Source organism: Taeniopygia guttata, chromosome 9 (genome assembly GCF_048771995.1).
Source record: "Taeniopygia guttata chromosome 9, bTaeGut7.mat, whole genome shotgun sequence".
NCBI classification, from domain to species: Eukaryota; Metazoa; Chordata; class Aves; order Passeriformes; family Estrildidae; genus Taeniopygia; species Taeniopygia guttata.
The window spans coordinates 6,060,846-6,077,587 of NC_133034.1; the positions used below are offsets into that span (position 1 = coordinate 6,060,846).

The 16,742-nt window shown below is 49.1% G+C and overlaps 1 protein-coding gene across 13 annotated transcripts in view; it reads right to left on the bottom strand.

The window, feature by feature from the left end:
• Window positions 1-16,742, bottom strand: part of LOC115496380 (uncharacterized) — an 84,752-nt gene that overhangs the window by 38,688 nt on the left and 29,322 nt on the right. For 3 of the 13 annotated variants that reach the window (XR_012057343.1, XR_012057345.1, XR_012057344.1), the window contains exon 3: window positions 8,861-8,962. The exons of 9 other annotated variants lie outside the window; for them this stretch is intronic. Coding sequence is in view for 1 of the 4 variants with exons in the window: in XM_072933295.1 (XP_072789396.1) it covers window positions 14,963-14,978 (16 nt within the window). In the remaining 3 variants the exon portion in view is untranslated. Of the gene's footprint in view, window positions 1-8,860; window positions 8,963-12,711; window positions 13,070-14,939; window positions 14,979-16,742 lie in introns of those variants that run through there. One more of the 13 variants, XM_072933295.1, reaches the window with a different exon arrangement.

The following is a 16,742-nucleotide window of genomic DNA, read 5'->3' on the forward strand; positions in this document are numbered from 1 at the left end:
CACAGCACCGGAGCCCTCCCCACCCCCGAGTTCTGCATCGCGGTCCTGCCACGGCCCCACGCAGCCCCTCCGTGGGGCCGGACGGGGTGAGAGCATCCCGGCGGAGTGACGGTGGGAAAAGCTGGGAGGGGGTGGGAAATGGGGGCCTGACTTTTTCAGGCTGTTAACTGTAATTAGCCTGGTTTCTGCGGTGTAATTATCCCGCAATCTCAAAGCAAACACCCTGGAGGAAATCGCACAGTTAAAGACAGCGCGGCATTAAAAATAAATTATGAGAGTCCCGCTCGCTGTTCCTGCGGATCTGTCAGCGTTTTCCCTCAAAAAGCCCCGGCCTGGGGGAGCTGGAATCACCCAGCTGTGACTCTCCCTGCCAAACTGTCCCCCCAGACAGAGGGAACGTCAGAATTCCAAGCACCCCCCTTGCCAGCTCGGGAGATGTTTGTCACAGCCCAATTACAGCCTGGCTGCGCTCTGGGGGAGGGGAGGCTGTTTTGTTCGGGTTTTTTTCCCAGAGGAATTAAATTCCGCCGGCTATTTAATACAGCGCACGAACAAAGCGTGCAAGGTGTTTGGAAACAAGTCAGCTCCTTACGGATCACAATATTCCTGCCTCTGGCAGAGGGAGCCTCCTCTGCACTGCCCTTTTTGGTGCTGCCGGAGAGATTCCTGTAAGGAGGACTGCGCTTTATCCCAAATTTCTGTCCCAGGAGGTGGAGGAAGCCAAGCGGTTCAAGAGTTGGAGGCTCATCCTTTGGCTGGCTCCCACGTGCAGAGCTCTGCTCAGCCCCCGGCTCCATGGCCACTGCTTTGAGCTTGAATTATGGGGAAAGGAAGGAAGGAAGGAAGGGAGGGAGAATTGGGAAGCAGGTCCAAGCTCCTCAGACAGCTCTGTAGAATGTGATGAGGCCACCAGAGAAGACTCAGTTTTGGAGTGTCTTTTCCACTCTTCTCTAAGACAGCACCAGCCCAGCCTCAGCCATACACTTAAAGCCACCAGAAGACTTCCCAATGTCATCCCAAAGTCCTTCCCTCGTGGCATTCCTCTCCCATGGCAAGCCCCTTCTCGTGAAGGAAGCTTCTGATGACAAGGTGTCCCCAAGGCAGGATGTGCTGCTGTGTCACATCCCAGGAAGGAAGCAGTAAAGCATACCTCAATGGCTTTAAAAGCTGTAGGAGACATTCAAACACCTTCTGAACATCTGCAGAGAGCTGGGATGTGGCAGCATCTCCAAACCTTCATGTTTATCCCCACGCACTACTCGTTCATTCTGCCGTAGCTGAGGGGTCCCAGGAACATTCTGAGCCCCTGGGCAGACACTTTCTCTACAAGAGATGACCCAGAAAAGACCAGCACGTGCTTCTCATCAGAAAAACAGTTCCCTCCAGGAGTCCTGCAAATGGGCTTCTCCAGAGCAGACCCTTGCCCTGGGCTGTGGGTAATTAGTGGGTGCTGCTGGAGAACAGACCCAACCTCCAGCAACACCAAGCCCCACTTAGTTAAACCCCTAATACTGCTTAAAGAATGAATCAATCCCAGTGACTCTGCTCTCCACGGATCCAGTCACTCACAGGATGCAAAGAGCACGTCTGGAGAGCCCATTAAAAGCCACTCGACTGGAAAATAGTTTCTGGCCTAATTCTGGCACTGGGGTCTTGGTCGGGGGAGAAATCTGACAGCGAGAACATGTCTGTGGGGAGCACGAGGCAGAGCTGTTAACTACTTCACCAATCTAATGGATAGCACTCTCCAACAGTAATTAATAATTAATATTCGTAGCCTGCTTAAATCTGTTGACTCTGTAAACCACAGCTTCTCACTTAAAGGCCTCTCATCATGCTGAGACAAACTGGAGAACAACCCCCACAGAGAGACTCAGCATAAACAAGAGCAGCAGCAACTCCCAGGCCCAGTCTCCATCCCTCTCCTTGTCCCTTCTTTATCTTATGAGCTCAGCATCGCTCCTTAGCAGTGTCTCTGCCCTGGGTGGGCACGGGACACTGAAGTCACCAAGCCCAGCCTCCTTCCGAGGGTCTGCTCAGGTTTTCCTGGGCCATGGGCCCTCTCTCACCTGCCAGGGAACATTCAGGACAGCACTGGAGGGTCTCCACATGCAGACAAAAATCCCCAGCGGTCTTGTCTCCTTTTGAGCACCAGGGGTTGATTTGAAGGGTAATAAATTCAATTAATATCCTCAGCTCGAGGATTTGCCCATGATGGCAGCTGGTGAGTGATCTCTCCTTATCCTTATCTCAGCCCACCAGCCTTCCATTATATTTTGTCTCAGGAGAGCAGTGAAAATGGCCTTGGGAGCAGCCTGCTGTCCAGCCAGGGACACAAGTTCACCCCACCCCAGTCCAAGATAAATCTGATAATCTATAGAAGGATTTATTGGACTCCTTGCACCAAAGATCAACTTGAGCTTTCTGCAGGCTGAAGTGCATCACCAGAGCACTGCAGTTTGCTGCCTTCCCTCTCAACCCATCCTTTTCCCTACGGATCCACTGCAGATACTACTCCAGCTCCACTCTTTTCCCCACCTCTCACCACTGTCACCACCCTGACGGGAGTTTCAGCCACCAGGAGATCGCTGATGGCTGCGGTGTCTGTGGAGCTGATGGCACCCAGGGAGCCGAAATCCAGCTGGGAGGTGTCCAAACCCACCTTGGGTCACACAGGGGAAGGTGGCACAGGGCAGGACAAGTTTGCTGGATGGCAACCACAGCTCCCAAAAACAACATCAGAAACCTGAAGAACTTGAAGGGCTGGACCAAGAATTTGTGGATCTGGCCTGTGGGATCACCCAAACCAATCTGATTTTGTGTCTGTAGCATCAGCTCCAGGGACAATGTGACTTCCACTGAAATCACCTTTTCTTTTCACTTTGCTCAAAATTGAAGGACAATCCTTAATAATTTTTAAATCTTACATTTTGGGGTAATTGGATATACAGAGATGACATTTTGGAGCTGATTTAGGTCATTCATTCTGTATGTCCATCGGTACTCCTGCTGTATTCCAGGTTTGGAGAACACAAGAAATTCTTTTTTCCTGTTAAAGAACATTATTCCATCATCTGCCTTACAAATTGTCTTTTATCATAGCTATGATTTAATCTGATAAGAAACTTCTAAGACTCAGGCAATAGTTTCACTCACCAAGTCACATTTGATACCTTATTTCCCATGGAAACTTGAAATTCTGTTCAGTTCCTTTAATCAGTATTCAACAAATACAATCCCATTGAAATTTGTTTTTCTTTCCAAAGGGTAATGGAAAAAGGCCTCCTTGCTAGCATTCAGATGTGAGCACACCTAAAAATATCTAATATCAGGAAACAATTACACTTCTTCACTTGAATTAATAATTTGCATTTAGAAAGGAGAAAAATATGCCCATAAATAATTTTCCCCCAGCTTCCTATAAAAAACAAGGACAATCAATGTGAACCTGTAGTTAAAAGCACCAAGAACGTGGTTGTTCTGCAAAGATGTAACTTGGTTTTAAACATTGAGAAGCCAGACCTTGGGAGAATGGGACAATTTTTGCACTGTGCTGCAAAACACCAATATTTGGGGGGGACAGGGAGGAGGGGGGAACCCAAACAAACCTTTTTTTTCTGGTTTGTGTACATTCTTTTATATTCCAAACCAGTAAGTCCTTCCCTCTGGAATCTGCTAGAGAGCTAGAGAATTCTGGTTTCCCCAAGGTTTCCAAAAGCAGAAGGAAAAAGGAAAGGAAAGAAATACTTTTATCTTATTTCCTTTTTCTTAAAAAGAGGAAAACAATTATTTGGGTTTGAATGAAGCCTAATACTCAGCATAAGTAAAATTCTATGTTTGGTCCCTGAGTCTGTCAAGACTTTGGTGGAATTTCCAGGGAAATGGATGTGGGATTTGAAATACAAAGTTCAAGATTTTCCTTAGGAAAGCTGAACATAGGGCATTGAGGTAAAGCAGGTTTTTGGGGGAGTACAATCTCCCTCCTATATCCCACTCCTGAAATGAGGGAAATTTGAACAAATTTCTAAAGGTTTCAGTGTTGCCAAATGTTGGGAGGGAAGGCACATCAAAAATATTTTTATGGAAGAACATAATCTACCTATCTGTCTTGTGTTTATCGAGGGAGACCTGGTGGCTCCAGAATTTCTGCCACCTGGTTCCCACCAGGGCTGCTCATCCCTGGACTCCCAGCTGAATTCCAGCCTTTCCTCTTCATCCATGGATCCCCATTGTCAGAGCAAAAGCACCTCTTCAAGCCAGATTGAAGGGAGAGGTCTTGGACTGTGCTGCCAGGATCAGAGTTAAGACACCCCAAACACGTGGGAAAACTGTGGTTTTCCTCTAATTTCTACTGACACTCCATGAGCACAGCACTCTGATCCTGACACCAGCCTCCCTCCAACCAATTCCTCTCCCCGTTATCTCCATTCCTCCTTCTCTCCCTCAGGTTCAACCCTCATATCCCAGCAATATCCACTGTAGGAAAGATGGAACATGAGAGGTTGGAGAGCACAAAAGCAGCCCCAGCCCCAACAGCTCTGGACATTCTCCTAATGACTGGAATAATGATGGCATTCCTGCTAGGAACTGTGGAGATGACATGACAAGCACCACTCACAATTATTGCAGAATGTGCAGAAGGCAGTTTGGAATAATACATGTTTGAATGTAGAGCAAGAACAAAAGAGCCCCTTGGTGGCTGGATTTCTCCTCCTGTGGTGTTCCAGGGCCCTCCTGGGATGTTGCAGTGTCTGGAGCAACATCTTAGGTGGTGATGCTCAAGCTGAACCTCCCTGAGTCCCTCCCCCCATGTCCTGGGTCCCCTGTTTGAAAGGATCCTGCAGGAATTCCGACCAAAACAAAACAACACAGGCTCCCAAGGAGAGAAGGAAGAAGTTCATCCTCATGGAATCATAAGGTAGGAAGAGATTCCCAAGATAACCAATGTTCCTTCATTCAACCCAGGACTTGGGCACCCCAACAATTGTGTTGGGAGAGGTTTTCCCTCCACCCTGTGCAGGTGCCCTCCCACATCCCAGCAGGATGTTCTGTGCCTGGCCCTGTGTCCAGCTCCCACGTTCCAGAGGCCTGCTGTTGGACAGGGACAGCTGGTGGTGCTGGAGTGAGGCTGGATCCCCACACAGGGAACACCTTCACTCTTCCACACATCAGCATCGCAGGGGCACCCTGAGCCATGGGCAGCAGCAGGAGGTGGGAGCCCGGGAAAGACATCAAAGGCAGGAGGAGGAGGGGTCCAGAGGATGAGCAAAGGGGTTGAGGAAAGCCAAGGCAAAGAAGAGGGTGCCTGGGAGGCTCTCATTTGAAAGCTGAAGGCTCCCTGCCAAAGCAAACAGTTGGACATGGAGGGCTCTCCATGGCTCTGGTTCACTTGGACCATCTGGCATTTATTGAAATTGCCTCCCTTTGTGTTTGCTCTGATGAAGTGGGTTTGTATTGCTGCTTTCTCTCCCTCCTTTCTCCTCTCCCAGGCCAACACGGAGCTTCTGTCCCGCCTTTCATCTCCCACCTCCTCACAACAGCTATTGAACAAAGAACCCCATTGCAGGGAATGAATCCCAGGGGGAACCAGGGATGGGGAGAAAACGCTGCACATGGACAGCCCCATGCATGGCCCTGCTGCCCCTTGTCTTACACACTTCCACTGCTTCCCTTGGCCCTCGGTCTGGGAAGGCAACAGACTGAGAGGAAAGATGGAAAGAGAAATCAGAGCAGAAGTTAAAAGGGAGAACAGAAAAGCAGGGAGAAAAAAAATCCTTCCAAAAGGTGCAATTGCAAAGTGATGACAGGCTGGTGGAAGGGAATTAGCAGAGAGGAGGGCTCTATTCACCTCCTCCCCTCCCTGCTCTGCTGTGTGATCAGAAAGAAGCCAAAAGAGCCGTTTTGTTGGGAACTCTGGCATCCGCCGCTCTCCTGCAACGAGGGTGAGAGACTGAAATAATCAACATTTTCTGCAGCACAGAAATGCAAACACTCAAATTCACATCTCAACTGACAGTTTCAGTCAAAATACATCCCCCTGACACTCTTCAGTTAGAAAAGATTCACAGACTCGTTTCACAGCAGAGCCTGCAGTCCCAGGCCACATTACACAGCCATGCTGCCAGAGTTTGGATTTCCTGTAAGTCAGCAAGAAGCCTCTGAGGCTCGGGATGCACCTCCAAGCCTATTGCACAGAGGAGCCTTTCCAGTGGTTTTCAGGAAGGCTGTCCCAGTGGAAAAGAAAAAAAACAAAACAAACGAACAACACAAGCATGAGGGTGAGGAGAGGTTTCCTTTGCCCTGCTCATCCTCTGGATGCTCCAGAGCCAGGACATCATTCAGCACAAGACCCTTTCCAGCAAATTCCCACCCCTGTCACTGCCATGCCCCCACTGGGAGATCCGTGTGGACTCCAAGGACTGCAGAAAGGAGCTCAGTGGCTCTGCTGGCACAAATTAGTGGAGCTGAAACTTTAGATCAGTGACAGAGCCTCTTCCTCCTGGGAGCAGTAAATTGCGATGCCGGTCCCTAAAGACCCTCCTTGCCATTAAGTGATTAATGAATTCATTAACACCTCTAGGAACACGGGAAATATGACACGGACAGCCTGCCTAGGCTTTGCAAAGCATTTTTCCTAAGGAGCAGCAGAGAAGAGTGGCTAATTAAGCTATATGGCCCATGGCAGCACTACTACATTTATCCAGAGGGGACGAGCAGAGGGATGAGATTCTGTCTCCTGCTCCTGACCAGCTTTTATTTGACCCATAACGAGATGCTAAAATCAAGGGTTTATTGCTATTATAAACCTTTCATTTGAAGGGGGGAGGGAGAAGGCTTTTTACTGTAATGGCTTTAATGACTTTCCCAGCGTTCCCAGTCCAGAGGTGGAATGGTCCCACAGTATCTGGAGGTAAGGAGAGGGGAAGGAATTGCACAATGGCCTCTTCAAATCCTACAGAGAGACCTAATTCTTGCCCTAAAGCCACGATCACATGCTCCAGCCCATTTCCCTGACAGTTTTATTTACCAACTGTAACATAACCAACAGACCAAACACTTGGGATGAAGTGTGAGCCGGGCTGGGGCTGTGACACCTGCACTAAATCACGGCCCAGCATCGCCTCCCGCCCTACCTCAGCAGGACACTCCTGCTGCTCCCACAGCCCCAGCCAGGCAGCTGAGGGGAGCCAATCCATCCCTGCCACAGCAATGACAATGCCACTGCCCCATGTGTGCCTTGCATCCATGTCCCAGGTCTGGCTTTCTGGGAAGCCTGGCTGAAACCTTCCATCAGAGCCCAGGGGCAGCCAAGCAGGGTTAGCTCGGGAAGGGATGCCCCCATCCCCACTTTGAAGGGATAAATAGCTGCTACTTGCAGCTCATTGCCCTTCCTCCATCCTGGGCTTCTTTGTCCCTGTGTCCCATTGTTCACAGAATCCCAGGATGGTTTGGGCTGGAGGGGACCTTAAAGCTCATCCAGTTCCACCCTCTGCCGTGGGCAGGGACACCTTCCACTAGCCCAGGTTGCTCCAAGCCCTGTCCAAGCTGGCCTTGGACACTTCCAGGGGAAAGTGGGGCAGCCACAGCTGCTCTGGGCATTTGCTGTTTTGTTACAGACAAATTTGGGCTCATCTCTGCAGCCACCAGTGACTGCAGGAATTCCTTTCCATAACCAAGTGGGACAACATTTCTTCATCCCAGAATGGCACAGAGAGTTGAGACTGGCTTGTGCCTTTCCCAGTTCCTTGGGCTTCGTCACTTCCAGAGCAAGCTGGGGAAGATCCACGGCAATCCAAGGGGGCAAAAGATGCGCTGTACAAAGCACTTTTACCACTTGAAAGCAGCAGAGGTGGCAGGAAGCCACCAGGATTTCCTGCAGGTGTGGGGGCTTCAGGAAATGTGAAAACTGGGGAGAATCAGGCTGGAAAGATGACTCCATTTTAAAGACAGAAAATTGGAGAGAGCTCAGAGAAAGCCCCTATGAAGATGAAAGGACAGCAGGTATTGATTTACGTAGGAAGATCAAAAGAGCTATATTTGTATATAGTAGTTTAGCTAAGTGATGACTAAGTGTTTAACAGGAAGGGTTTGAAGGACACAAACCCAGAGAGGGTTTGTGCAGTGAAGGAGCTGAACAGGAGCAGTAGGGTGGGAGAAAAGAATGGTAAAAGAGGCAGATCCCAGCTGCCTGCAGATGTTTTTTTGGCAGGGGTATGTGAGCAGCCCTGCTGACACCCAGCCCCAAGACACACATGACAAACCAGTGTCCCAAAGCTTTCCAGAGCCCATCCTGCACTGCTTTCCAAAGCTTTCCAGAGCCCATCCTGCACTTTGCTCACTGCAAATCCACCTCCAATCAGCTCCTGCCATGCCCCAGCACCCAGGAGCACAGGGAAGGTTCTCGAGGGGCCCAGGGTGCCCTCACAGAGGGTGACACCAAGATGACTGAACCTCTGAGTGCTGGGAGCCCCGTGACTGCCCTAACTCACACAATACCCCAGGACAGAAGCAGAAATAACCCTACGTCTCAAATGCACTTCTGAGGACCCCACTGTCCTTCTCCACCCACTCCAAAGCCTAAAGAATTCATCCCCAGTCTCTGAACTTACTTAAATATAACTGAAGGCATCACTTCTTTCCTGGAAACAGTGTTTGAAAAGATAAACCTGAGTATGGCACAGGACCTAATCCATCTGCAGGGGGTCTGCTCCATTCTGCTCCACCTCTGCTGGGTTACTCAGGATTTGCAGGGAGAGGGATGGGACCACAGCCAGAATAGCAAAAAGTTCATCTGTTCCTCGAGGTAATTCAGTCCCAGGTGGGAAAAAGCCAGTTAAAGTGACTGTAATGGGTGACTTACCCTCAGCCTCCCTCCTCTGTGGGCATGGACTGGCACATGTCTCCCTTGTGCCAGGAGCATTTCAGAGGCTGACACTGTGGAAATCCTCCAGGGAGAAGAATCCTGAGTGCACAGGACAGGAAATAAACACATAGTAACCATGCTGGGTTGTGCAGGGAAGGATCTGGGCGCCACAAACTCCATTAAACAGCTGCATTTTTTAGTTACCTCATAGTCTGGAATCTGCTTACTCTGCTAAAGGCTGAGCTGCCCACCTGAGCAATGCCAATCCAGCCCTCTAGAGAAGGATGGAGAAGGGAAAGGGGAAGACAAGCAGGACAGAGAGCATCTGATAAGAGAGCCTGATTGAATCACTCTGTCATTACCTGGGACACCCTGAAATCTCTATGGCCTCGCTTCGTAGCCTGAAAATACCCAGAAAAAAAGCTTTTGCTCCAGAATCTGGAGGGACATCCAGGCAGTTTAGATCAATTCCAGGGCTCTGCTCTCTGTCCACATCATTCAGCATTTTATCCACCATTTGCTGGAGTGATTCTCTTCGCTGGGAATGTTTATAGACATCAGAAAGGGAGGTCACAAGTAAGTAACGACAAGAGCAGAGCAGGTCACAGTGTGGGTTAAATGAGCCCACGTACAAGGGGCAGGATTCATGGCCCCTTACCGACCCACTAAATACATTTTTCTCACCTTTTCCTATCAAGTGTCAACAAGATCTACCCCAATCGAGGGCCCCTTGATCCGTGTGGCCAAGCAGGGATTCAGGAGGATAAACACCCACACGTGGTTGGAAAGGGTGACAACACATGGGGTGTTTTGCTCAGCCTGACACAGTCACTTGACCACAAGCTGCTCGCCCCCTCTTCACTGCTGAGGTATATCAGCATGGAAAAATGTAGTCTGATGCAAGCCAGTGCAAGATAACACCTCTGGAAACCAGGAATGCAAATGACAGCTACATCCAATGTGAGAGATTACCTCAGAAAGCACTGACTGCAGCAGGACTAAAGATGCTGTCCCTGGAGTAAGTGAATATTTATCCAAGCAAGGAGAGGAACCAGGCTTTCAGTGGACATTCACATTTTCTTCTTCTCTTACCTTCCATTTTCCCCTATTTCACCCACATTTGCATGAGTTTATATGAAAAAACAACCCCCTCCAGCATTTTAGAGTCTATGAGAGGCCTTGTGCAGAGCATAGCACAGCTCTGGGCTTTTAGAGCTTTTCCAGGAGATGTGGGGTGTCCACACACGGAGGGGAGGCCTTGGAGAGCATTTAAAAGGATTCCACACACACAGCTGACAGCTGGAAAAAGTCTGAACTTGGCTCAGCTTCCTCAGTTTGCCAAAATGTTGCTTAAAGAATCCCAAAACGTCTAAGCATCAACATGGAAATATTCTAGCTTGCAGGGGACTTCCCAGGATTTTGACAAGATGATGAGATTCAATGCCTGGAAGCTCAGGTCAGAGAAATCCCAAAATATTGAGCAGTTTCCCAGCAGGGAGGGACACTGGAGGCCCTCACGAGGGTGTGGATCCTCCTCCTTGGACACTGCTGGCGTGGAGAACTCCTTCACAGCCAGGCTTTAATGCAGCTCCTGGGAGGGAGCAGAGGGAGTGGGGCTGGATGGCTCAGGGCATCCCTCCGTGCCCCTGCTCCCTTCCTTGTCCCCTCAGCCATGAGAAGAACAGGAAATTCTGGGTGATCTGCTGCTCAGCCTTGCACTCCCCATGAAGCTGTAGTCCAGTCTCACTCCCCAAGACCTCAGGAAGGAATTTGTTGATTTGTTTTCCTCTCCCAGGCTCATGTGGCCCAGCAGATGTTGCTTGCTTGTTCTTTTTGTTATCTCCTCACCTTCCTCTGAATGGTCAGGAGAAGGGCTTGGCTGGAGCTGCCACAGCCAGGGCATGCCAGGATGGGGGTCACCTTGTTCTGTGCCCTTTGGGATCAGCTGGTGCCACCTCCCCCAATCACACAGAGCTCCTGTGACATTTAGTGATGATGGTGGGTACCAGAGGCAGAGTTCATAACCTGGACAGCACATCCTTTAGCCTGTCAAGGATCCCACTGCTCAGAACCTTCCAGGTCTGCCCAAACAAACACATGTAAGAGCTGAAATTCAATCTCTCCCCTGCCCTGTCCCCTGGAAAACTCTTTGATGACTAAGCCCATTAGGGGAGGAGCAAATCTCCTGGAAATGTCACAGCTGATCTCTGCTGACCTTATCAAAGTGCAGGATCAATACATTGACCTGTTCAGAGCAGCAAACCTTAAGCAAAAGCCAAGGAGAAGCAATTAAAGCAGAATTTCAAGAATGGGAAGGGGAGGGGGGAGATGGAAAAAGCCCCTATTGTTGCTCTGGAGAGTGAAAAACAAATGAGCCAAAAGGAACCGTGATGCTGAGAATTATAATCTACATAATTAGTATTTGATAAAGCAGGAAATAAAACATAACACCCATTCATCATGCTGACAGCTGCAGGACCATGGTGCCAGGCTCATCCCTGTGCCTTCAGCAGGGCAGGTTCCAATCCTCACCTCCAGCTCAGGGTGCCCAGCATGCCCTGAGACATCCCAGGGACTGGTTTGGAACATGCCAGGCGTGATCCAGGCTCTGGACTGCCTGGATTTGAAGGGTGGAGAACCATCAGTCTTGGGGACAGCTAAGGAGCTTCCAGTGAGTCTGGGACCTCGGGCACACAGGGACTTTCAGGCAGCCTGGAGAGATAAACTGACTTTCCTGACATCTGGAACTCGACCAACTCCCCCCATCATGGCTGCGGCAGTCTCTGCCCTGGCTTTGAACTGGAAAACAAAAAAAAAACAAAAAAAACCAAAACAAGACAAAAACCAATCATCATTTTGAACACCTCATCCCATCCTGGGAGGTGGCAAAGCCATTTCAAACAGCCTGGAGCCAACCTGCCTTGCAGAACAAGTGTGACAGGGGCAAGGAATGGGCCTGGGTACCCAAGGAGATGCAGCCAAAGGATTTCTGGTCAAACACAACCTATATCAGCTCCTGTAGACCAAAAAGCAGCACCTCCCCTCTGATTTTCCATAAGATGCAAGAGTGTTTTCTGATAAACTTGTTATTAACCTTCCCATGAAAAGGGCAATCCACAGTGAAGGGGCTCCAGAGTGGAAAGAGGAGCTGTGGCTCCCACAGAGGACAATTTAAAGGAGCAGGTGACTGAAAGAACACCAAACAAAATCAAAGAGATGGAGATTAAAAGGTAAATCACTTGCAGGACATATAGAGCAGCTCTCTCTACAGGGCATTGGCCAAGTGAGAGATATTTTTCTTTCTCTTTATAGCAATTTTTAAGATTTACCTTTCCTCACAAGGGTGAACACGAGGCATTTAAAGGCAACTCGGGGACAAAAGAGGCAGAAGCCAACTTTGCCTTCGCTGACACAAAGAGCCAAGTCCCTGCTGGCAACACCACACCTGCTGTGCAGGGCTGTGCCCAGCTCCAGACTGCCCACTCGGGGCAGATCCCTGTCCATCTGCTCAGGCACAGCATTTCACTGGAAAAACACTAAAAAATTCCCTTGAGTACTGCAAGTGCCCCAGTTCCCATGTGGATCATCTCACCATTAACCACAGGCTGCTGTGAGGAACAGGAAGAGCTCCGGTCCCAGCCCTTCCTCCTTCCCTCCCTTGTTATTTGCCATCCCCTCTAATTTCATCAATTTCTTTTGCTGCCTGGTTCTTCATGATCTCACCTCATTAACCCACGACAAGGCAGGATCTCAGCTCTCCAGCTGACCACCTTTTCTCAGCACAGACAGAGCCCTGTGAACAATGTCTTTAGGATGTGTTTCAAAAAAAAGCAATCAAAGCGAGTCTCTGCTGTCCTGGGGAATTCTCAGTGCACTGAGAGCCTCATCAAACCAGGGGAAAGAAAGCAACAGCAAATTTAACAGTGCCATCCCTAGCAACCACAGATGGCTCTAGTTCCTAAATAAGCATTACATTAGTGCAAAGGAGAGAGGGGGAAAAAATTAAAGGAAGAAAGGAAAATATAACAGCTGTATCTTAAGCCTGGAGGCTGATGCTAAATCTACATTTGTAGATGCTTTCAGCACTGGCAATAAAAGTCAAGTTGCTTCCACGTTAAAGGGGCACTGCTGAGTGTTTTATGCAGCATCCTCGACCTGCTGATCATTTGGTGGGAACATCCTCCAGCTGTCCAGCAGGATGGGGACCTGGGAAAACAGAAGGAGATGTGTCCACAGGGGAAAGAAGTGGGGGAAAGCATTAATATTTAATGGAGTGTTTTACACTCCTTTGAATGGAGTGTTCTGCTACAAAAAACACCAACAAAAACCAAACAAATACAAAAATCAATAGTGCACAATGGCCTTCAGTGCACTGACAGAAGCATCATTCGCCCTCTCGTCACTGCTGTCATGTTAAAACCACAGCTCCAACAATTTCCCCAGCTTGGAATTCTGCTGGGTGGGCAAAACAGAGGAAAAAGAACTGGGGGCCTTGACTTGAAATCTTGACCCTTCCAAAGCAGAGGAAATCTCACTCTGAAAGCTGGAGCTCAGGTGGGGTTCATGGAATGAATCAGAGAATTACAGAATGAATCATAGGATCACAAAAGTGGGCTGGGAGGGACCTTAAAGCCCATCTCATTGCACCCCCTGCCATGGGCAGGGACACCTTCCACTAGCCCAGGCTGCTCCAAGCCCTGTCCAACCTGGCCTTGGACACTTCCAGAGGTCCAGGAGCAGCCACAACTTCTCTGGGCAACCTGTGCCAGGGCCTAACCACCCTCACAGGGAACAATTCCTTCTGTATATCTAAGATAAATCTCCCCTCTTTCTGTTTGAAGCCATTCCTCCTTGTCGTGTCCCTCCATCCCTTGTCCCCAGTCCCTCTCCAGCTCTCCTGGAGCCCCTTTAGGCACTGGCAGGGGTTCTGAGCTCTCCCTGGATCCTCCTTTTCTCCAGGTGAACATCCCCAGCTCTCCCAGCCCGTCTCAAGAGCAAAGAACCTCCAGCCTTTGGAGCATCTCTGTGACCTCCCATGGACTCACTCCAGCAATTCCACATCCTTCTGGTGCTTTGATTCCAGGGCTGGGGCAGCTCTGCAGGTGGGGTCTCACCTGAGCAGGGCTGAGGGGCAGAATCCCAATCCCTTTCCTGCTGCCCATGGAGGATCAGCCCAGGGCATGAGGGGTTCTGTCCCAGTGAGCAGAGCTGGGTCACACTGAGCTCATCCCCCACAGCCACAATCCTTCTGCTCAGGGCTCTGAGGGAAAGCTCTGCTCCCAGCTGGGGGGATGCTGGAGATTCTTCCCCATGATCTGGGAAGGAAACCATGAGTTTGCTGCCAGCAAAGAGCACAGCTGGCACAAATATTGGAGGAACATGTAATGGTGACGTGGCTGGACCTCCAACTCCGTGCAAGAGCAGCACCATGGCCCTGAGTCACCTCCTGTGACTGTGTGGCTGTGCCCAGCCTGCAGCCAGTTCAGCCCAGCACCGAGAGGAGCATTTTCCTGAGGCAGAAGTAGGAATGCCAAGGATCAGCCATGGGAGCAGCCCCCAGAGATGCACCTTCATAAACAGAGATAACCCAAACCAGTCCCGATCCCAAATCACCGAGCTCAAGTGACACACACGTGTGTTTGCTGTCAGGGATGAGGTTCCTTGCAATCTCACACATCCCTTTTCCTCTCCTTTGCTCTTTAAAGGTTGTATTTCTCTCATGTTTCCATCAGTCTATGACAAAATGCAAAACTACCTCCACAGTGTCCGAGCTGTGGAACCTTCTTCCTCCTCTCGAACTGTTCAGCATTTTTACCACATTCATTTATTTTTATTACACTTCATTAGAACAGTGATGTCCTCTAAGGTACTTGGGTTCTTCAGCAACCCATGACTACTCCCTCCCTCACAAACATTGCAGAATATTCCTGTTTAGCTGCCACATTCCCAGTCCATCCCTGAATTAGCTACGCCAATTAATTACCAGCCCCTGGGACTGCTCTTAGAGCACAAGCCCTGAGGCTGAGGAGTAAAAAGGATGTTATTACACAAGTGAGCAAGGTTTGGCTGCTCTTACCTGAGCTCCCTTGGGATTCTCCATCAGATCGTTGATTTCCTGCAAAAGGAACAGCTCACCTGGGCATGTCAATGCCAACACGTTCTTGTTTCTAAACAAAATATAACCCAAGCGTTTTGACAACATCAAAACATCGTGTTTCATTATTTTGAGGGCATGGAACACTTTGATATTAATTCTAAAGCATCTTTTCACTTAGAAGTTTCTCTTATAATCCAATTGCTTTAAATGCCAAAATCAACTCAAAATATGTAAACAATTTTTAATGGTTTCACGGGGACATGTCAGGACAAAAAATACATTTAAATTAAACTCCATCATTTTTCCCTGAAATGGGAAATGCACTTCTTGCTCAGATCTAGACATCAGTACAACGTCTTGGTGGACTCTGATGTAACGGAGAGAACCCACCCAGGAGAGAGGGATAATTGGGCTAACAGGGAGTGCTGGTGGGCATGGAAAAATCCAGGCTGAGCCAGGAGAGAAAAGAGGCAGAAGGATGATCTGGGAGCAATGCTGCAGGCCAGGGAAACACGAATTTGTGATGCCAGGTGGAGTATTTGCACCTGGGCCAGCTTTCAGGGAGTTTGGAATGGGAATGGAGAAGCTGCCAAAGGAGGCCATTTCAGAGCACTCATTTCAAGGACAATCCACAGAATCCTTTTAAATCCCATCAATTAGTGAAAAACCCACCCTGGAATTTCCTTCCCTCTAAAGCAGACTCCCTGCTGTGCCAGTGCAGAGCTGCATCCCAGTGCCATCAAGGGGAGATCTGGAAACATCATCTCCATCCTTCCAAGCTGCTCTGGATCACCAGAGAAAGCAGATCAGTGCTGAATGCCTGGCTGGGAGAAAAGCTGGAGCCATGCTCTGAAGCACATTAATTGCTTATTAATTACCCCATTCATCACGGTGACACCCTTGTCTGCATTCCCAGTGGCTCCCTTGCCGTTGGCTGGGACTGTCACACTGCTTTGGGTAAACTGAGACACTTCTGCTGCCTCACCTCGAACCATCCTGGATCCCAAAGGGTGAAAAATAAACCCAAAAACCTTCATGAGAATCCAAATGACAACATGGCAGGTTGGAAACTTGCCCCTCAATGGCAGCAGGGCAATGCAGATGAGAGGGGACTTCCAGGACAAGGGTGCTCCCAAGCCTCAAAGTTGGGGATTCATGGTACAATTTGCAAAGTATGATTTTACAGAGCTCATCCAGGGCTTTGCTGCAGCTTCCCACAGGCAACTGCAAGTTCCCATTAAATCACAGAGAGCTGTAAACCAATCACCAGGGAAAATTTCTGTTCCATCACCGGTGCTTTTTCTTTATTTCATTATTTATAGCACTCTCTGATTTCCAGCAACTTTTTTATTATAAAAAAAAATTATTTTCTTTGTCTGAAAATTGATATAAAAAGAAATCCATCTCTCAGCCGTCATTTCTCTTAATGATGTTTACATCAGCAGATGGGGAAAAAATCACTTTTTAAACAGAATTTATTACCCGCTGACCCAAAGCTTTCCCATACATCACTGTGCTTTCACAAAGTTAGTTTCCACAGCAACATGATGTAACTCTCCAGCGTGTCTGGGAGCTGCTGATGTTAACTCTTCCACTCCTATCCATATTTCTTTGTGAAGGGATACCTTGGCCACATGGACACCTCAAAACTGGATGACAGAGTCAATCTCCTGAGTTGTATGGGACCCAAAAGCATTACCCAGCCCTCAACTCCTGGCCCTGCAGTGACACCCAGGGACACACAGTCCCCTCCTGTCCTGTCCTTGACAGCGTTGTCCAAAC